The following is a 21,098-nucleotide window of genomic DNA, read 5'->3' as shown; positions in this document are numbered from 1 at the left end:
GAGTGGTTAATTTGCCTACAAAATATTCATTTGCCTGTACATTATAGTTTGACAACTGTATTGACAACTTTAGTCACTAAGGAAATAAATTTTTCAGGATTGAATGGGTATGGTTACGAGTTGCATATTTAACTATTGACCATCTGAGTTGTTCACTTTGACAGATGATATTTTTTTGTGTGAAATTGTATGCTAACTGCTATACAGAACCTCAGATACAATATTGACCCGTACTACAATAAAACACATTGTACTATACTCCAGTTCGTGTGACAACAAGGTATGTATGTAAAACACAAGCTATTTCTGTAGGTTGTTGAAGACTTTGATTCCTACTACTTCTGAATGAAGTAGGAGGAGTAGGTAAAACTACTCAATTTGTTCTTATTCATGGACCTACTTTATTTTGTGGTGCGAAGCTAAATTTTTCTTTAATGAAAGTTTCTTCTTCTTCCAGTTTGGGTAACGGATGGATAACTGTAGCTTTCGTTGCTTGTAACAATGCAGGATAGTTCACACAGTTCGGTATTATTGTATAAAGATGTGTGTGTGATAATGCCTCTTCATTAAGTAAATTTGTTTGTATGTATTGCATGCTCCCCCAGTAGCCTACTGAACTTTTTTCTTGAAATTAATAAAAATTAAGCAGCAATCTTGGGTGAATAAACACATTTAGGCTATTTAAAAATTGTGACCAATTTGAATCTGTTTAAGACTATCATCAGAATATACTCCAAAGGTGGTAGGCAGAGGCGGTGACTCGGACCAGCAACTAGCACTGTGTGTACGAGACATGGATGTCAACTCCTGCTGTTGAGGGTCTAAATCAGATTGAAACCTGTTGCCACTTTTAAATAAATCTGTTTATGTAATCAAGACTGCTTTTCATCTTTTTATTGAACATTGTTTGTACGTCACTGCTTTTTTAATTATGATTAAAATATAGCTTTTTATTTAAGTTGTGGTGTAACATATTATTAATACACAAATCATGTGGATTTCATTTAATCTGTTCAGTAACTGCCTTTTGTACAGGTTTTACTATATGACCACAGTTGGGCTTTTTGTGTCAGCAACACTCAAATTACTTTCCATGCAGTGATTATAGACTTTTTGCTAATTTATGTAGGCCTATATATGTGTGTATGTGTTGTGTATACATGTATGTATGGATATAATAGAGGGAAACATTCCACATGGGAAAAATATATCTAAAAACAAAGATGATGTGACTTACCAAACGAAAGCGCTGGCAGGTTGATAGACACACAAACATACACACAAAACTCTGCCCAAACTCTTTGCCTTTACAAATGTCTGCTTGTGTCTATGTATGTGCGGATGGATATGGGTGTGTTGTTAGAGTGTATACCTGTTCTTTTTCCCCCTAAGGTAAGTCTTTCCGCTCCCGGGATTGGAATGACTCCTTACCCTCTCCCTTAAAACCCACATCCTTTCGTCTTTCCCTCTCCTTCCCTCTTTCCTGATGAGGCAACAGTTTGTTGCGAAAGCTTGCATTTCATGTGTATGTTTGTGTTTGTTTGTGTGCCTATCGACCCACCAGCACTTTCGTTCGGTAAGTCACATCATCTGTGTTTTTAGATATATTTTTCCCATGTGACAGAGAGAAGGCTCCATGAACAATTTGAGGTAGGAAACCTGGGTTTGGAAAAGCCAGCTTAAGGAGATATGGAAATAAACTTATCTACTGCTTTGTCTAGCATTGTTGTTCCCCAGGTTATTTCCAGCTAACATGCGTACAAGTTTACTCATACTATGCTGCTTATTTTCTACAAGGAACAACGAGGACAAGCCTGATTATTAGGAAGTCGCGATGCAGATCTTGTTTACTTTACTTGTCCATAAGGTGGCTCTGTTGTATCATATTTACATTGTCCCATGACAGAATGTGCTATGAATCAATGACAGGCCCATGTTTGTTGCAATGCTCTTGCTGCTGAAAGGCTGTGCAGGGAACGATTTCCTATCAGGCATCATCCGTCACGGCGAGTGTTTATTTCTCTCAATTGACAAATATGGGTCACTGGTTCATTAGGAAGAAGAAACGAGGGACTCAGCAATTAGAGGACCACATGAGGGATGTTTGTCAGAGTGTGTCAGAATCTTGTTCACTGATGTCATGCTTGCATTGAGGTTTCAGCACATTTTTTAAGATACAGCACAGATGGTATGTTAATTGTGTCAGTGATAGTATTAGCAGTTAACTGTAACTAATGTAAATAAAAAGGTACACAGTCATGTGATTTTAGTTCTATTATCTTCTTAAGCTGGATTCTCCGACCCTAGGTTCCCTGCCTCAAACTGCTCAGTGGAGCATCCTTTATGTCCTGTTAAATCTTTGCATACTCTTACAGAAACACCCTGTATATAAAGAAGTAATTTCAATGTGATTTTCCCAAAAGAAGAAAAAAAAGAGAGAGATCCTATTCCAAAGGAGACAAGTGTTGGCGACACTTTTCTTAACTGTATTGATCCACCTCCTCCTTGGCTAACAAACATGTCTTTTGCCATTTATAGTCATTTCTTTGTCTATCCTAGTTTCTTCTATCTGTTTCTCATGACCATACCCTCCTAATCTAGATTAATGGAGCTTTTCCAGTACACTATGACACATGCATCCATCCTGTTTTGAGTCGTTACCATATCCTTTTTATTCGCCTCAGCAAACTTCATTTCAGCAGCTTGGATTTGGTTGTCCTCTCTTTCAGTGCACAGGTATCCAGTGATTAAGGCTGGTTAGATTTGCCTTTTGTGGTATATGGTTGTCCCAAAGGAGGCACCTTTCTTGGTTGTAAAACTGGGCAGCTTTGTGTGTACAGTTCAGAAGTTCATTTCACATTTCTCAGAAATGCATAATTAGTAGCAATGTCTTTCATGTGTTGAGCTATCCAAATAACTAGTATATTAGTAATTAATTAATAGTACCCTTTTTTAAATACATAGCTGAGTTTCACCCCTTCACCAAGAATTTAAAACATAAAAAAGAGAGAAGTTAAATACAAATAGGTAACAGAAATAGGCCTATATAGGCCTAGCTGTGGGTCTCTTCTTCATACTCCATAAATATCCCCCCCCCCCCCCCTCTGCTCCTCAACTCAGATCTGAATCATTTTCCCTTGGGCCATATTATTTCTGTTTCCTTACCACATATTTTCCTAGCTCCTGTTTTTGTCTTGTAATTAGTAATGGAGGAGTGATTTTAAAAGGCATTTAGTCCTGGTGTTTGTGTTGTATACATACAATTTTTGTGCTATTTGCAATGTACATGAGTCCTTATTTGCTAGTTTTCTTATACAACTTGATGACTTTTGTGACATTCTTGTTAACAAAAAAATATAATTTCTTTGCAAACAGGTTACACAAAATTCATATTAACCTGTCTGTTTTAAATCTGTTTTATTTGTTTACACAGAATTGAATTGACTGAACTCAGAAAACATTAGAGATGTACTGGTGATATTTGTGTTGATGCAAGATAGTTTGGCAGAATCTTTTAAAGCATTGTGCTTTGCATTTTCTTCTTTGTTTCACACATTACATTATAAAGACTGAAAAGGCAATTGTAATCACAGTGACTCACCACAACTCTAGGGATTCAGTTTTGCTGAAGGTCTATGGGAAATAAATCCCAAAGATAATTTGTGAAAAATAAATAAAACAATTCAATTTCTTTTGTTGGCAGCTCCACAGGAGTAAGGCAGCTTAAACATCTTCTGCCCCCACTTCTCAATTCAACTAGTGCCAAAGAAAACATGTGCGTACAATAAAACTTTTAATTTATTGAGACCAATAAGGTAACAAAATCAGACCTGATTTACCTTAATATGAATTAATTTTAATGAAAATTCATGTTTTGACCATGGAACGGGTTTTGTGTGCCTAATTTTGAAGTTTTAAGGAAGGGCTAAATATTCACTGATGGCAAATTCAGTGAAATGCTGCACATGAAGTGTGCTTCTTGTGTGTTATCTCTAAAAAAATTTATAGTGTGATAGTGAAGAGTTTGGAAGTTTGGAAAGAAATTGAGACTGTAACGTTCAACAATTAGGTAATTGTGATGCAACGTAACTCGTTTCGAAATTCAGAGTAAGTGATGATGTCTTTTCTAATCCAATAACGGTACCACTTTATCACATTTAAAATTCAGTCTGAGCATATGAAAGTTCCAGGATGCAACAGGTTATCTGCCATATTACATTCAGTGTAATCTACATTTCTTGACTGAAATTTGTCATCTAATCTGTCCGCCTAAATCTTTCCATGAAAGATTTGATTTGTCTTATGTTATTGTGATGGTGATTTCTCCCAGTGAAGGTGAGAGTAAACAAAATATTACGGCATTTGGAGGAGTATATTGATTTAAAATTTCATGAAAGATCTAGCCAATATGAAAAACAACATTGTTTTAATGATTGTCACCCCAGCTCATTTATCATATCTGTGACACTGTCTTCTGTATTTCATGACTAAACAAAACAAGCTGCCCTTTTTTTTAACAGTTTCAATGCCCTCTGACAATCGTGTCGGGTAAGGATCACATACCACACCTCAATACTCCAGAAGAGGATAGACAACGGTAGTGTAGGCTGTCACTTAGTAGATTTATTGCACATTATAAGTGTTTTGCTTAAAAATCTCATTGATGGTTTGCCTTCCTCACAACCTTTTCTAAGTGATAGTTCCAGTTTTAATTGTTCATAACTTTTATCTCTAGTTTCTTACATGATTTTGCAGCACAATTCTTTATTTTGTCAAATAGTAAAAGGTTTGTACATTGCGTATTTCTAGTGGTGAAAGAAAACTTTAATATGCAGGAAACATGTCTTTTCTCTCTTATGTTTACTTTACTTTAACAAGCTTCTCTTCGCACTTCCTCAAATCTCTTAGCTGCAAATGCTTGCATTAATATTGATGTTCAAGGTAGCACAAGAGATCGAAAAAAAATTTAGATGGCAGCCTGTCATCCCTTAATTTGACTTAATCGAGTTCAGATTATATTTTAAAATATCATTAGACTGAGTTTCACAGACATATAGTGGTACTGCACATCATGTGTGATATAATCATAGCTTAACACTGTCATGACGACATCAATCCAGCACCCCTTTCCTCCCATAACACTGTGTGTTGCGCATCAGAACTGCAGTAAATGTAGCTATTTATTATCGTGTTTTTTGTTTTGCAGTTTCAAGTTATTCCTACTTACAATTATAATTATTCAACACATCTCACACTAGTACAAAAGATCACTGTGTAATATTTGTCACAAGAAGATCTATATATTATAACTGAGAAAGGTTTACATGTTGAAGTGCAGAGTTGTTTCACATCAAATCACGGTTCTTATCCATTAGACTGAAATGTAATTTATCACTGGTGACTGGATATAAGGCAGATGCCTCCCTTAAATAAGAGTGTAAAAACACGGTTCCACAAAATTGTGTACCAATATTCTTAATGTAAACTTGTTGTAGAATTCTCGAGCATATTTTAAGTTTGACTATCATAAGTGTCTATAAGAAAGAAAAACTTCTATCCACAAATCAAAAATTATTTAGAAAGTATCACTAATGCGAAACTTAGCTTGCCCTTTTCTGGCACGGTATCCTGCAGACCATGAATGAAGAGCAACAGGCAGATTCCTAGATTTATGGAAAGTGTTTGACACGGAGCCATTTGAAGACTGTTGACATAGTTCTGAGGATACAGAATAGGTACTCAGCTATTTGAGTGGCTTAAAGACTTTTTAAGTAATAGAACTTAGTGTGCAGTAGTGCCCCAGGGAAGCGCGATATGAACTCTGTTGTTTCTTATGTATGTGAACAATGTGACAGATAGGGTGCGCAGCACTCTACAACTGTTTGCTGCTGCTGCTGCTGCTGCTGTTGATGTGGTGTATGGAAAAATGTTGGCATTGAATGGCTGTTGGGGGATACAGGATAACTTTGGTAGAATTTCTGTTTGGTGATGTGAAGGACAACTTGCCCTAAATGTGAAAAATTGTAATCTAACTCAAATGAACAAGAAATACAATCCTGTAATGTTTGGTCATTGTGTCAGTGGTGTGCTGCTTGAACCACAATGTCCATTAAATTTTAGGCATAACAATGTAGACTGACATGAAATTTATTTAGTATTTTAAGATTGGTTGTAGGGAAAGTGAATGGTTGACTTTGGTTTATCAGAAGAATTCTAGAAAAGCGTAGCTCACTTATAAATGAGGTTACACATGTAACACATGTGAGAACCATCCTTGAGTACTACTGAAATGTTTTGTATACCCACCAATTTGAATTAGAGGAAGACATTAAAGGAATTCAGAAGTGTACTGCTAGATATGTTACTAGTAGGTTTGATCAACATGTATGAGAGAAATGTTCCAGAAACTCAAATGGGAATGTCTGGAAGGGTGACGATGTTCTTTTCACAAAACACTATTGAGGGAATTAACAGAACTTGCATTCGGGACAGACTGCAGAACAATTCTACTGCGCCAATGTACATCTCACATAAGGGTTACCAAGACAGGAGAAGGGAAATCATTGTGTATAGAAACATATAGTAGCTCGTTTTTCACTTACTCCATTTGTAATGACGTGGTGGTACAAGGTCTTCTCCGCCATGCACCATATAGTGGCTTGTAGGGTATGTACATAGCTAGTTTTTCCTGGCTGGCTAACAGTGTCACAGGACAGGTGTATTATGCTATTTGGGAGGAGGAGGGGGGGGGGGGATTACTAGATCTGAAGGATGATTCATGATTCATCCAAAAGCTAGCAACATTCTCAGTCTTGTTCATATGGCTATCAATGCCACAACTGTTCATTGAGTTGTTGTCTTTACTTTTTATGTTAATTACTTGTCGAGAAGGTAGTTTGTATTTAAAACCATTTAACCATTTGACCTCATGGATAAAAGTTTGGCATCTAAAGCATATCATATATTACAGGTGAAACCTAAGCTGTTCACACCTTCAGGCACCATTATCATCAGCGATAGAAGCAGATGATGAGGGTGGATGAAGGCCTTTCTAGAAATTTTGTTCCACATTTTAATGACACATTGTGCTAACTTGTAGAAATTTATAATACTTTTTACATAAATTTTTGGTAGTTCCCCTGGCCACAGCACCTCCAATAATAGCTTTAGTGGCAATGTGTCATTTCCTTTCTCAAGACCTATGAAGACCAAATAACTGCTTACATTTCTTTCCATTCTCTTCTCCATGATTTGTCTTAAGGTAAAGATGTTATTTGCACATGACCTGCCTCTTCTAAAGCTATTTTGTTCTTCCACTTCATTTACAAACTTCTCTATTCTTGATTTTAAAATCCTCTCGTACACCCTGCTAAATGAACATATGCCATGATAATTGTTAGACACCTTCTTGCTTCCTTTTTTGTGTGTTTTTTCTATCTTTAAAAAAAATTCATTGATTTCTGGCATTCTTGTTTGTGGAAAATGGAAAGCAAAACCATCATCCAAGAAAAAATATGAAAAATGTTTAGCGGTTTAACTGCAGATTTTAACACAACAGTGTTTGACTTGCTGTGGCATATATATTAATAGAGGGAAACATTCCACGTGGGAAAAATATATCTAAAAACAAAGATGATGTGACTTACCAAACGAAAGCACTGGCACGTTGATAGACACACAAACAAACACAAACATACACACAAAATTACACACAAAATTCAAGCTTTCGCAACAAACTGTTGCCTCATCAGGAAAGAGGGAAGGAGAGGGAAAGACGAAAGGATGTGGGTTTTAAGGGAGAGGGTAAGGAGTCATTCCAATCCCGGGAGCGGAAAGACTTACCTTAGGGGGAACAAAGGACGGGTATACACTTGCACACACACACACACACATATATATATATATATATATATATATATATATATATGTGTGTGTGTGTGTGTGTGTGTGTGGATGGATATGTGTGTGTGCGCGAGTGTATACCCGTCCTTTTTTCCACCCAAGGTAAGTCTTTCCGCTCCCGGGATTGGAATGACTCCTTACCCTCTCCCTTAAAACCCAAATCCTTTCGTCTTTCCCTCTCCTTCCCTCTTTCCTGATGAGGCAACCGTTGGTTGCGAAAGCTAGAATTTTGTGTGTATATTTGTGTTTGTTTGTGTGTCTATCAGCGTGCCAGCGCTTTCGTTTGGTAAGTCACATCATCTTTGTATATATATATATATATATATATATATATATATATATATATATAATAGAGGGAAACATTCCACGTAGGAAATATATATCTAAAAACAAAGATGATGTGACTTACCAAATGAAAGTGCTGGCAGGTCGACAGACACACAAACAAACACAAACTTACACACAAAATTCAAGCTTTCGCAACAAACTGTTGCCTCATCAGGAAAGAGGGAAGGAGTTTGTTGCGAAAGCTTGAATTTTGTGTGTATGTTTGTGTTTGTTTGTGTGTCTGTCGACCTGCCAGCACTTTCATTTGGTAAGTCACATCATCTTTGTATATATATATATATATATATATATATATATAACAAAGATGATGTGACTTACCAAATGAAAGTGCTGGCAGGTCGACAGCATATATATATATATATATATATATATATATATATATATATATATATATATATATATATATATATATATGGTGTACAACTTTGCTTCCTCCATTTTTCCCCAACATTTTAGGCTTTAATGAAACAAATTTGTTACATGTGTATCACTCAAAGTATTTTCCATCGCTGGCCATACTTTCTTACATCTTCTGGGCAGTGTACGAATCCCCCGTCAAAGAAATTGTTTATCTTTTGAAGGGATCCACGGATCGATCAAATTTATGACTTCTCCATGAGATCGGAAGTGTTGGTCAGGCAGCCCTTGGGCCATTGATCTAAGTAGGTGATTGTCAGAGGGAGCAATGTCTGGAGAATACGGCGGGTGGGGTAGGACTTTTCCAAGTATTTTTTGACCTCTTCTGCAACGTTGGATCGAACGTTGTCGTGCTGCAAAATCACTTTATCGTGCCTCTCGCTGTATTGCAGCCATTTGTCTTTCAGTGCTCTGCTCAAATGCATTAATTTCGTTTGATAACGAGCACCTGTGATTGTTTCACTTTGTTTTAACACCTCATAGTACACAATGCTGAGCTGGTCCCACCAAATGCAGAGCATGATTCTTCGAACCGTGAATATTTGATTCGGCTGTTGATGTGGAAGCATGGACGGGGTATCCCCATGATTTTTTGAATTTAGGGTTAATGTAATGAACCCATTGTTCATCCCCCATCACAATGTGATAAAGACAACCCTTCCATTTTTACCTCTGAAGCAACTGTTCATAAACACACAAATGCTGTTTAACGTCTCTTGGTTTCAGCTCACACAAGACCCAAGTTACTTCTTTCTGAATCACGCCCATAGCTTTGAGACATTTTGAAATCGCTTGCTGTGTCATTCCCACTCATCTCGCCAATTCTTCTTGAGTTTGATGCGAGTCTTCCCTCAGAAATGTCTCAAATTCTGCATTTTCGAAAACACTCTCTCTTCCACCACTATGCTGGTCTGTTGTTGTTGTGGTCTTCAGTCCTGAGACTGGTTTGATGCAGCTCTCCATGCTACTCTATCCTGTGCAAGCTTCTTCATCTCCCAGTACCCACTGCAACCTACATCCTTCTGAATCTGCTTAGTGTATTCATCTCTTGGTCTCCCTCTACGATTTTTACCCTCCACGCTGCCCTCCAATGCCAAATTTGTGATCCCTTGATGCCTCAAAACATGTCCTACCAACTGATCCCTTCTTCTAGTCAAGTTGTGCCACAAACTTCTCTTCTCTCCAATCCTATTCAATACCTCCTCATTAGTTACGTGATCTACCTACCTTATCTTCAGCATTCTTCTGTAGCACCACATTTCGAAAGCTTCTATTCTCTTCTTGTCCAAACTGGTTATCGTCCATGTTTCACTTCCATACATGGCTACACTCCATACAAATACTTTCAGAAACGACTTCCTGACACTTAAATCTATACTCGATGTTAACAAATTTCTCTTCTTCAGAAACGATTTCTTTGCCATTGCCAGTCTACATTTTATATCCTCTCTACTTTGACCATCATCAGTTATTTTGCTCCCTAAATAGCAAAACTCCTTTTCTACTTTAAGTGTCTCATTTCCTAATCTAATCCCCTCAGCATCACCCGATTTAATTTGACTACATTCCATTATCCTCGTTTTGCTTTTGTTGATGTTCATCTTATATCCTCCTTTCAAGACACTGTCCGTTCCGTTCAACTGCTCTTCCTAGTCCTTTGCTGTCTCTGACAGAATTACAATGTCATCGGTGAACCTCAAAGTTTTTACTTCTTCTCCATGAATTTTAATACCTACTCCGAATTTTTCTTTTGTTTCCTTTACTACTTGCTCAATATACAGATTGAATAACATCGGGGAGAGGCTATAACCCTGTCTCACTCCCTTCCCAACCACTGCTTCCCTTTCATGCCCCTCGACTCTTATAACTGCCATCTGGTTTCTGTACAAATTGTAAATAGCCTTTCGCTCCCTGTATTTTACCCCTGCCACCTTCAGAATTTGAAAGAGAGTATTCCAGTTAACGTTGTCAAAAGCTTTCTCTAAGTCTACAAATGCTAGAAACGTAGGTTTGCCTTTCCTTAATCTTTCTTCTAAGACAAGTTGTAAGGTTAGTATTGCCTCACGTGTTCCAACATTTCTACGGAATCCAAACTGATCTTCCCCGAGGTCCGCTTCTACCAGTTTTTCCATTCGTCTGTAAAGAATTCACTTAGTATTTTGCAGCTGTGATTTATTAAACTGATAGTTCGGTAATTTTCACATCTGTCAACACCTGCTTTCTTTGGGATTGGAATTATTATATTCTTCTTGAAGTCTGTGGGTATTTTGCCTGTCTCATACATCTTGCTCACCAGATGGTAGAGTTTTGTCATGACTGGCTCTCCCAAGGCCATCAGTAGTTCTAATGGAATGTTGTCTACTCCTGGGGCCTTGTTTCGACTTAGGTCTTTCAGTGCTCTGTCAAACTCTTCACGCAGTATCGTATCTCCCATTTCATCTTCATCTACATCCTCTTCCATTTCCATAATATTGTCCTCAAGTACATCGCCCTTGTATAAACCCTCTATATACTCCTTCCACCTTTCTGCCTTCCCTTCTTTGCTTAGAACTGGGTTGCCATCTGAGCTCTTGATATTCATACAAGTGGTTCTCTTCTCTCCAAAGGTCTCTTTAATTTTCCTGTAGGCAGTATCTATCTTACCCCTAGTGAGACAAGCCTCTACATCCTTACATTTGTCCTCTAGCCATCCCTGCTTAGCCATTTTGCACTTCCTGTCGATCTCATTTTTGAGACGTTTGTATTCCTTTTTGCCTGCTTCATTTACTGCATTTTTATATTTTCTCCTTTCATCAATTAAATTCAATATTTCTTCTGTTACCCAAGGATTTCTATTAGCCCTTGTCTTTTTACCTACTTGAGCCTCTGCTGCCTTCACTACTTCATCCCTCAGAGCTACCCATTCTTCTTCTACTGTATTTCTTTCCCCCATTCCTGTCAATTGTTTCCTTATGCTCTCCCTGAAACTCTCTACAAACTCTGGTTCTTTCAGTTTATCCAGGTCCCATCTCCTTAAATTCCCACCTTTTTGCAGTTTCTTCAGTTTCAATCTGCAGTTCATAACCAATAGATTGTGGTCAGAATCCACATCTGCCCCTGGAAATGTCTTACAATTTAAAACCTGGTTCCTAAATCTCTGTCTTTCCATTATATAATCTATCTGATACCTTTTAGTATCTCCAGGATTCTTCCAGGTATACAACCTTCTTTTATGATTCTTGAACGAAGTGTTAGCTATGATTAAGTTATGCTCTGTGCAAAATTCTACAAGGCGGCTTCCTCTTTCATTTCTTCCCCCCAGTCCATATTCACCTACTATGTTTCCTTCTCTCCCTTTTCCTACTCTTGAATTCCAGTCACCCATGACTATTAAATTTTCGTCTCCCTTCACTACCTGAATAATTTCTTTTATCTCGTCATACATTTCATCAATTTCTTCATCATCTGCCGAGCTAGTTGGCATATAAACTTGTATTACTGTAGTAGGCATGGGCTTTGTGTCTATCTTGGCCACAATAATTCGTTCACTATGCTGTTTGTAGTAGCTTACCCGCACTCCTATTTTTTTATTCATTATTAAACCTACTCCTGCATTACCCCTATTTTATTTTGTATTTATAACCCTGTAATCACCTGACCAAAAGTCTTGTTCCTCCTGCCACCAAACTTCACTAATTCCCACTATATCTAACTTTAACCTGTCCATTTCCCTTTTTAAATTTTCTAACCTACCTGCCCGATTAAGGGATCTGACATTCCACGCTCCGATCCGTAGAATGCCAGTTTTCTTTCTCCTGATATGCTGGTCTAGGATGTTAAAATTACCATTCCTGAAGCGTTGAAACCACTCGTGACACGTTCTTTCACTAATAGTGTCCTTACCATACGTACTTGAGACCATTCAGTGAGACTTGGCTGCTGTTTTCTTCATATTGAAACAAAACAGTAACACCTCCCGCAAATGACGAGAATTCGGCTCGTAAACCGACATTTTCAATCAAGAACAACTTTATGATGCTGACACAAATCAACTAATGTTTGAATGAGGCTATGTTGACCGAGATCCAAACTAACTGCGTGGTGTGTGCAATCTGTTTCTTTTGACTGCTACTTCCCACTGTTGCCACCTATCGGCAAGCGGTGGAAGCAAAATTGTACACCTTGTATAATTTACAGTTCTTGCTTTTCAGTGCCTACAAAATTAGAGTGACCTTCAGTATTTATGAGTTGTTTGGAGTTTTTATGGTGAAACGAACATCTTGTGATGGCAAGACAGTGAACAGATTAATGATAACCATCCATAAGGCATTTAAGTAGGCACTTGAAAATGATAGCCCAATTTGTGATTTTGCATTCCCTTTTAGAGCACACATCATATGCAACTGTGTTGCATAATGTAATGTTGCTCTAGTAATTCTGCAGCAGCCTTTGTGCTTTTTGGAGTTCTGAGACTCATTTTAAGTTTGCACTCTGTTCGAAATCTGTTACCAGCATATCTCGAAGATATTTTATGGAAGACTCATGCGTCACATTTCTAAGTGTACTATTTCAGGTTTTCAACATAAAATGTTTCATTGCAAAGTATTTGGAGGTTTGTTTTTGTGTAGATTCACTGTAGTGTCTGGTTCTGGACTAAGCGGCCTTTTTGTGGTGGTATGTTGTTTTTTGGTGGTATGTTGTTGATACTTTCATTGTAGGACCCCAGGAGTGGCGAAGTAATGAAATTTTTGCACCATCTCAACTCCACTAGTAAGAGCGTTGTTTTCACCATAGAAACAGAAATAAATGGTTGTCTGACACTCTTTGATGTTTTGGATATTTGTAAGAGTGGTGATGCTCTGTGTCATTCAGTTTACCGGAAGCCCACTCTTGCGGACTTATATTTACAGTCTTCAAGTTCTTAAGTGAATCAACAGGGCAGTAGCTGTTGAAGCAAAAAACCAGCAATCGAACAAGAAGAATAGTACACCTGCAAAATCGACAGCTTTTCTTCTATTTATTGTTAATGTTTTGTTGGATATAGCATCATTCTCTTTAAACTTCAAGTTCAAGTGGTTTTCTGTCCTCTATATAAGATTTTAGATATTGGATTGCTGAAGTATAAGTTGGAAAGTTGCTGCTCACCATATAGCAGAGATGCTGAGTAGTATGCAGCTCAGCATCTCCACTATATGGTGAGTAGCAACTTTCCTTCTCTAATGTTGTTACATTCCTTCCTGGTTTTTCCATTTCTTGAAGTATAAGTTGTTGTTATGGTATATCAAATTCCTTGTGAAGAGTAATGTGGCTTACATAGATCAGACTACATATGCAAACCATGAAAGGATGTTGCATAGAACATCAATGCTGCACTGAAATAGAAATTTAAACTACATGCAAGATTATATGGACAAGACTTATTGTAGACTTTACCATTCATCAGCCAGTTGGGAAAATTAGTTTTGTTCATGGTGAGCATGACAAGATATCCTGTGAAACCATACTAAATGCGTTCTCTGAAAACTGCTTAGAACAGATAGTTCAGAGCTTCACTCATGATAAACTTGTATTATACCGAATGGCAACAAATAGACTTCATCTCTATAAGGATGTCCACTTCATAACTAATATCAGTGACCATAAGGTGGTTGTGAGTGACCGTGATGTGGTTATCAAAGTGCAAAGGGCAACTAAAACAAGTAGAAAGTGTTGCATGTTCAGTAAACTAAATAACAAAAGGAGTAGTGTTACACTGCAATGACGACATGTAAATTTTTAGCATAGGGCAGGAGCATGTAGGGGAACAGTGGCTCAAGATAAAAAGAGTAGTTAACCTCACTCTGGAGAGATATGTACCCAGCAGAACGAGAGAGAGAGAGAGAGAGGGAGAGAGAGAGAGAGAGATGCTGAATGGAATGTCTTTGGCTGTCTAGACAGCAATGAATGAAGCCTTCAGTGTCTGTTGTAGCAGAATATTGTCAAATGATCTTTCACAAAACCCAAAGAAATTTTTGATGTATGTAGACTGTTGTGCCACCAAAGTCCACATCCACTCATGGTTGAGACAGAAACTGAAATTAAGAGGGAAGCAAAGTAAAAGCACAAATGCACTCTGGTATTTTTCAATGTTCCTTTACATAGGAAAACTGAGGGGTATTGTCCCAATTTAATTCTAGTGCCATTGAAAACGTGAATGAAATAGATATTACTGGCAGTGGTCCTGAGAAAGAGCTTAAATCGTTAAAATTGAATAACCTCCAGGGCGCGATGGAATCCCTGTCAGGTATTATACTGAATTTGGATCCAAGTTAGCCCCTCTTTTAACTATATTGTATTGTAGATAGGGATAAAGAAAACCTTTGCCTTGTAATTGAAAAGAAAATACGGGTCACACACATCTGCGAGCAGGGTAGTAGAACTAATCCTCAAAACTCCTGTCCAATATCCTTGCCATCAATTGGTTGTAGAATCTTGGAACATATTCTGAGCTCAAATGTAATGAGATATCTTTAATAGAATGATCTCCTCCATGCCAACAAACTTGAATTCTGAAAACATTGATCAAGATGCAGTATTTCTCGATTTGCAAAAAGCATTTGACTCACTAATATATCTATGCTGATTACTAAAGTATGACTGTATATGGTATCAAGCATTATTTGCGACAGTTGAGGGTTCTGTGGTAGGAAGGATGCAGCGAGTTATCTTTGATGGAGAGTCATCAACAGATGTAGAAGTAACTTGTGCTGTGCCCCATGGAAATGTGTTGGCACCGTTGCTGTTCATGTTGTACATTAATGACCTTGCAGACAATATCAATAGTAACCTCAGACTTTTAACAGGCAGTGCAGCTATCTGCAGTATATACTGTCAAAAAGAAGCTACATAAATATTCAGTCAGATCTTGATAAGATTTCAGAATGGTTCAAAGATAGGCAACTCGTTTCAAATATATACTTATCGCGAATGGACCCAGAAGGATCACACAAAGCTTTCTGACGTCGTTTCTTCCATACTTCTTTCATTCGTTCTCCATGTTTTCTTTTTCTTTCTTCTGTCCATTTTGTTCCTGGTCTCTTTAGTGCTTCCTTTTCTGACAATACAATCCACATTTCCACCTTATTTCTAAAAGTTTTTCTATCTTTGACATCTTTAAGTTCAATATTTGCTTTTTGTAAATCTAATTTTACTTGGCTAATCCATGGTGTTGTTGATTTGACTTTTTCTATGTAAGTGAGAATTTTGTTGGTGAGTCATGTGGGGGGAAGTCTAGTGACATGTCCATAAAATTTTAATCTTCGCCTTCTTATGTCTGCTGCCAGGTTTGATATAGTTTCTGTGGTTCTTCTTGATTGTATCCGGTATCCTCCTTCTGTTAATTTTGGACCTAAAATCTTTCTCATAATTTTGCGTTCTTCTTTTAGTATTTTTTCTAAATCACATTTTGTGTGGAGTGTGAGCGTTTCACTAGCATATAGTGCTGCTGGCTTAATTACTGCGCAGTAGTGTCTGATTTTTGTGTTCGAGGACATGCATTTTTTATTGTATATTTAATGTGTCATACCATATGCTCTCTTCATTTTCTGTTGTCTGATCTTCTGTGCAACTTTCTCTCCTCCGGTTGGCTCCAAAATTTCACCTAGGTATTTAAAATGTTTTACTCTATTTATTTTTCCATATTGTGTGTTCAAACTGTGTAAATGGAATTTCGTACAGAAAAATTCTGTCTTTTGAAACAAAATTTGTAAACCTACTTTATCCGCGCATTCCTTAAAGATCTCTATTTGTTTGGTGGCGATTTCTTCATCATCTGCAAGTATGGCCAAGTCGTCCGCGAATGCTAAACAAGATATCTCCACGTTGTCTTTGGTTCTACCAAGATGGATTGGTTTCCAGTAGGATTGATTTTTTAATTCTTTTTCCCATTCCTTAATGACTTTATCCAGGACTATATTAAACAGAAGTGGAGATAGCCCGTCACCTTGACGTACTCCAGTTTTTATGAGAAAAGGTTCAGAGATTTCTCCCCTGAATTTAACTTTAGATACAGTGTCTGTCAGTGATTCTTTGATAAGCCTTAGTGTTTTGGAGTCAAGTCCAAGTTCCTCTAAAATGTTAAACAAAGATTGCCGGTCAATTGAGTCATAGGCTTTCTTAAAATCTACAAATGTACAAATTATGGGGCCATTTCTAATTGCTTTGTGTTTTGATATTGTCTTTAAATTAAATATTTGTTCTATGCATGAGCGACCGGGGCGGAAGCTTGCTTGATAATCACCAATTTGGCGTTCCAGCTGCTCTTGTGTTCTTTTCAGCAGGCATGTTGAGAGAATTTTGTAGGTGAGATTCCCCTGTAGTTATTGACATTTGTTCTGTCTCCTTTTTTATGTAACGGGTGAATAAGGGCACATTTCCAATCCTCTGGTAATTTTTCTGTTTCCCATATTTTTGTTATTATTTTTGTGAGCTCTTGCAATGTCTTTGGTCCTAGGTTTTTTAATAGCTCTGCAACAATGCCATCTTCGCCAGATGTTCTATTATTTTTTAAGTTTTTAATGTGACATTTGATTTCTTCCTGTGTTGGTGGTAATGAATCTGGTTGAGCGTTGGCACTGATTTCTTTGGGAAACCTTAAACTAGGTTCTGGGCAATTTTGTAGGTTAGAAAAATATTGAGCCAATACTTGACAGTTTTCCTGGTTTGTTAGGGCTAATTTACCATCTGCTTTTCTGAAACATAAATTTTGAGGGATATATCCTCGTATTTTATCTGCGAAAGTTCTGTAGAAGTCTCTTGTATTATAGTTTTGGAAATTTTCTTCTATGGCATCCAGTTGTGCCTTTGTGTACTTCCTTTTTGCTTGCCTAATAGATTTTGAAACCTGTTTTCTAACCTCATTAAATAAATGTAGACTTTCTTGTGATTTTTTACTGTTATATTCTTGAAATGCCTTTTTTCTCCTTTCTAATGCATTTTCACAGTCTGAATCCCACCAAGGGTGTTTGAATATCTTTTTCAAGGGAATAGTTTCCTTAGCTATTCGCGTGATTTTAGAATGAAATTCTTCCCATGTGTTTGCCTTTTCCTTCTCCCATTCTTCTTTTACTTTAGATTCTTTAATCTTCTTGGTGTCATATTTCTGTATTTCTGTTTTCTTCTGATGACTTCTTCGTGCTGTAAACTTGATTTTAATTCTAGTTAGGTAATAGTCTGAATCAATGTTTGCTCCTCTGCGTACTTGGACGTCGTAAATTTCTTTTTGTACTGGGTATGAAATCGCCACATGATCTATTTGAAACTCGCCAATTTGTTGTATAGGAGATCTCCATGTCTTTTGTTTTCTTGGACATTTTCTTAGAGATGTTGACATTATCTTCAGGTTATTCTGCTTACATAGTTCGACGAGCCTTGTACCATTTTTATTGGTAAATTTATGTGCAGGATATTTGCCTACGGTTTTTTGGTGGGTTTTCTCTCTACCAATTTGGGCATTAAAATCGCCGAGTAGAACTTTTGTATCATCTTTTGGAATCTTGGCCATTATATTCTCCAAATTTTCCCAGAACTTTTCTGTTTCTATGGGGTTTTTCTTGTTGTCTCCGTATGTGGGAGCATGAACATTAACCATTGTGTATGTTTTGTTGGCACATTGTAAGCGCATCGTCATTATCCTATTATTTACGGGAGTAACTTCCTTGATGGAGCTGAGCACGCTCTTGTGTATGATAAACGCCATCCCGAGATGGGGGGCTCCTCTTCCGATTCGTTTATCCGTCTTGCTCTTAAAGATGCGATAGTTGCCATAATCTGATGTTTCTTCATCTGTAAAACGTGTCTCCTGTAAAGCTAGTATTACTATCTTTTGCTTTTCAAGTTCTGTTGTAAGGTTTAGAAGTTTTCCTGGTTGGATTAATGTATTTATGTTAAAGGTTCCAATGTATGTAGGTGTTTTAAGTGGAAGTTTGCCAGAGAGCTCCGACTTTCTCTGATGTAATCGTGTAAGTCCAGGTTCCCCAGAATCCGAATTCCTGGTTGCCATCTGTTGATGGGTGGATTGGTTACCACCTGGGGTAATGTTGTTATTACTTGCACGAGTCATACTTGCTTGTAATCAAGTTGGTCCAGTGTTTCCACTGGGTGTTTAGAACCAGGGATTGTTAGTTCCTGGCGCATTATGACCAGCCGCACATTGTGTGAACAGACGCTGACCAGGATGCCGATGGTTCCCACTTCAGACGCGTCCTGGATTTGGGTGTTGACAGTGCTTATTGTAATGGCGGCACTTACTCGCCATGACACAGCAACGTCTTCGGGTTCTGTGGTTTTTGAATGAGTGTGACCCTTGCCAAAAGTCACCCTCCCACACCCTCGTGATGCTGCCGCCTCGGTCCGGGACTGCTTATTTGGGTTTCCCCTTATTCGCAGCTGTCCACCATATCTGATGGATCGTTCGCTATATATATATATATATATATATATATATATATATATATATATATATATATATATATATATATATAATAGAGGGAAACATTCCACGTAGGAAATATATATCTAAAAACAAAGATGATGTGACTTACCAAATGAAAGTGCTGGCAGGTCGACAGACACACAAACAAACACAAACATACACACAAAATTCAAGCTTTCGCAACAAACTGTTGCCTCATCAGGAAAGAGGGAAGGAGAGGGAAAGATGAAAGGATGTGGGTTTTAAGGGAGAGGGTAAGGAGTCATTCCAATCCCGGGAGCGGAAAGACTTACCTTAGGGGGAAAAAAGGACGGGTATACACTCGCGCGCACACACACACATATCCATCCACACATATACAGACACAAGCAGACATATTTAAAGACAAAGAGTTTGGGCAGAGATGTCAGTCGAGGCAGAAGTGCAGAGGCAAAGATGTTGTTGAATGACAGGTGAGGTATGAGTGGCGGCAACTTGAAATTAGCGGAGATTGAGGCCTGGTGGATAACGGGAAGAGAGGATATATTGAAGAGCAAGTTCCCATCTCCGGAGTTCGGATAGGTTGGTGTTAGTGGGAAGTATCCAGATAACCCGGACGGTGTAACGCTGTGCCAAGATGTGCTGGCCGTGCACCAAGGCATGTTTAGCCACAGGGTGATCCTCATTACCAACAAACACTGTCTGCCTGTGTCCATTCATGCGAATGGACAGTTTGTTGCTGGTCATTCCCACATAGAATGTGTCACAGTGTAGGCAGGTCAGTTGGTAGATCACGTGGGTGCTTTCACACGTGGCTCTGCCTTTGATCGTGTACACCTTCTGGGCTACAGGACTGGAGTAGGTGGTGGTGGGAGGGTGCATGGGACAGGTTTTACACCGGGGGCGGTTACAAGGGTAGGAGCCAGAGGGTAGGGAAGGTGGTTTGGGGATTTCATAGGGATGAACTAAGAGGTTACGAAGGTTAGGTGGACGGCGGAAAGACACTCTTGGTGGAGTGGGGAGGATTTCATGAAGGATGGATCTCATTTCTGGGCAGGATTTGAGGAAGTCGTATCCCTGCTGGAGAGCCACATTCAGAATCTGATCCAGTCCCGGAAAGTATCCTGTCACAAGTGGGGCACTTTTGTGGTTCTTCTGTTGGAGGTTCTGGGTTTGAGAGGATGAGGAAGTGGCTCTGGCTATTTGCTTCTGTACCAGGTCGGGAGGGTAGTTGCGGGATGTGAAAGCTGTTGTCAGGTTGTTGGTGTAATGCTTCAGGGATTCCGGACTGGAGCAGATTCATTTGCCACGAAGACCTAGGCTGTAGGGAAGGGACCGTTTGATGTGGAATGGGTGGCAGCTGTCGTAATGGAGGTACTGCTGCTTGTTGGTGGGTTTGATGTGGACGGACGTGTGAAGCTGGCCATTGGACAGGTGGAGGTCAACATCAAGGAAAGTGGCATGGGATTTGGAGTAGGACCAGGTGAATCTGATGGAACCAAAGGAGTTGAGGTTGGAGAGGAAATTCTGGAGTTCTTCTTCACTGTGAGTCCAGATCATGAAGATGTCATCAATAAATCTGTACCAAACTTTGGGTTGGCAGGCCTGGGTAACCAAGAAGGCTTCCTCTAAGCGACCCATGAATAGGTTGGCGTACGAAGGGGCCATCCTGGTACCCATGGCTGTTCCCTTTAATTGTTGGTATGTCTGGCCTTCAAAAGTGAAGAAGTTGTGGGTCAGGATGAAGCTGGCTAAGGTAATGAGGAAAGTGGTTTTAGGTAGGGTGGCAGGTGATCGGCGTGAAAGGAAGTGCTCCATCGCAGCGAGGCCCTGGACGTGCGGGATATTTGTGTATAAGGAAGTGGCATCAATGGTTACAAGGATGGTTTCTGGGGGTAAAGGATTGGGTAAGGATTCCAGGCGTTCGAGAAAGTGGTTGGTGTCTTTGATGAAGGATGGGAGACTGCACGTAATGGGTTGAAGGTGTTGATCTACGTAGGCA

The 21,098-nt window shown here is 38.7% G+C and overlaps 1 protein-coding gene across 3 annotated transcripts in view; it reads left to right on the top strand.

Annotated features, from left to right (window-relative positions):
- Positions 1–21,098, top strand: part of LOC124622306 (mucin-17-like) — a 79,376-nt gene that overhangs the window by 1,009 nt on the left and 57,269 nt on the right. The window contains exon 2 of one of the 3 annotated variants that reach the window (XM_047147978.1): positions 3,704–3,775. The exons of the other annotated variants lie outside the window; for them this stretch is intronic. Within the exon in view, the coding sequence (XP_047003934.1) occupies positions 3,774–3,775 (2 nt within the window). The 5' untranslated portion in view covers positions 3,704–3,773. The remainder of the gene's footprint in view (positions 1–3,703; positions 3,776–21,098) is intronic. 3 annotated transcript variants of the gene reach the window in all.

The sequence above is a fragment of the Schistocerca americana genome, chromosome 7, assembly GCF_021461395.2.
Source record: "Schistocerca americana isolate TAMUIC-IGC-003095 chromosome 7, iqSchAmer2.1, whole genome shotgun sequence".
Classification (NCBI taxonomy): domain Eukaryota; kingdom Metazoa; phylum Arthropoda; class Insecta; order Orthoptera; family Acrididae; genus Schistocerca; species Schistocerca americana.
Note: the sequence above shows the minus strand (reverse complement) of the source record. Positions and strands in the feature narration are given on the sequence as shown.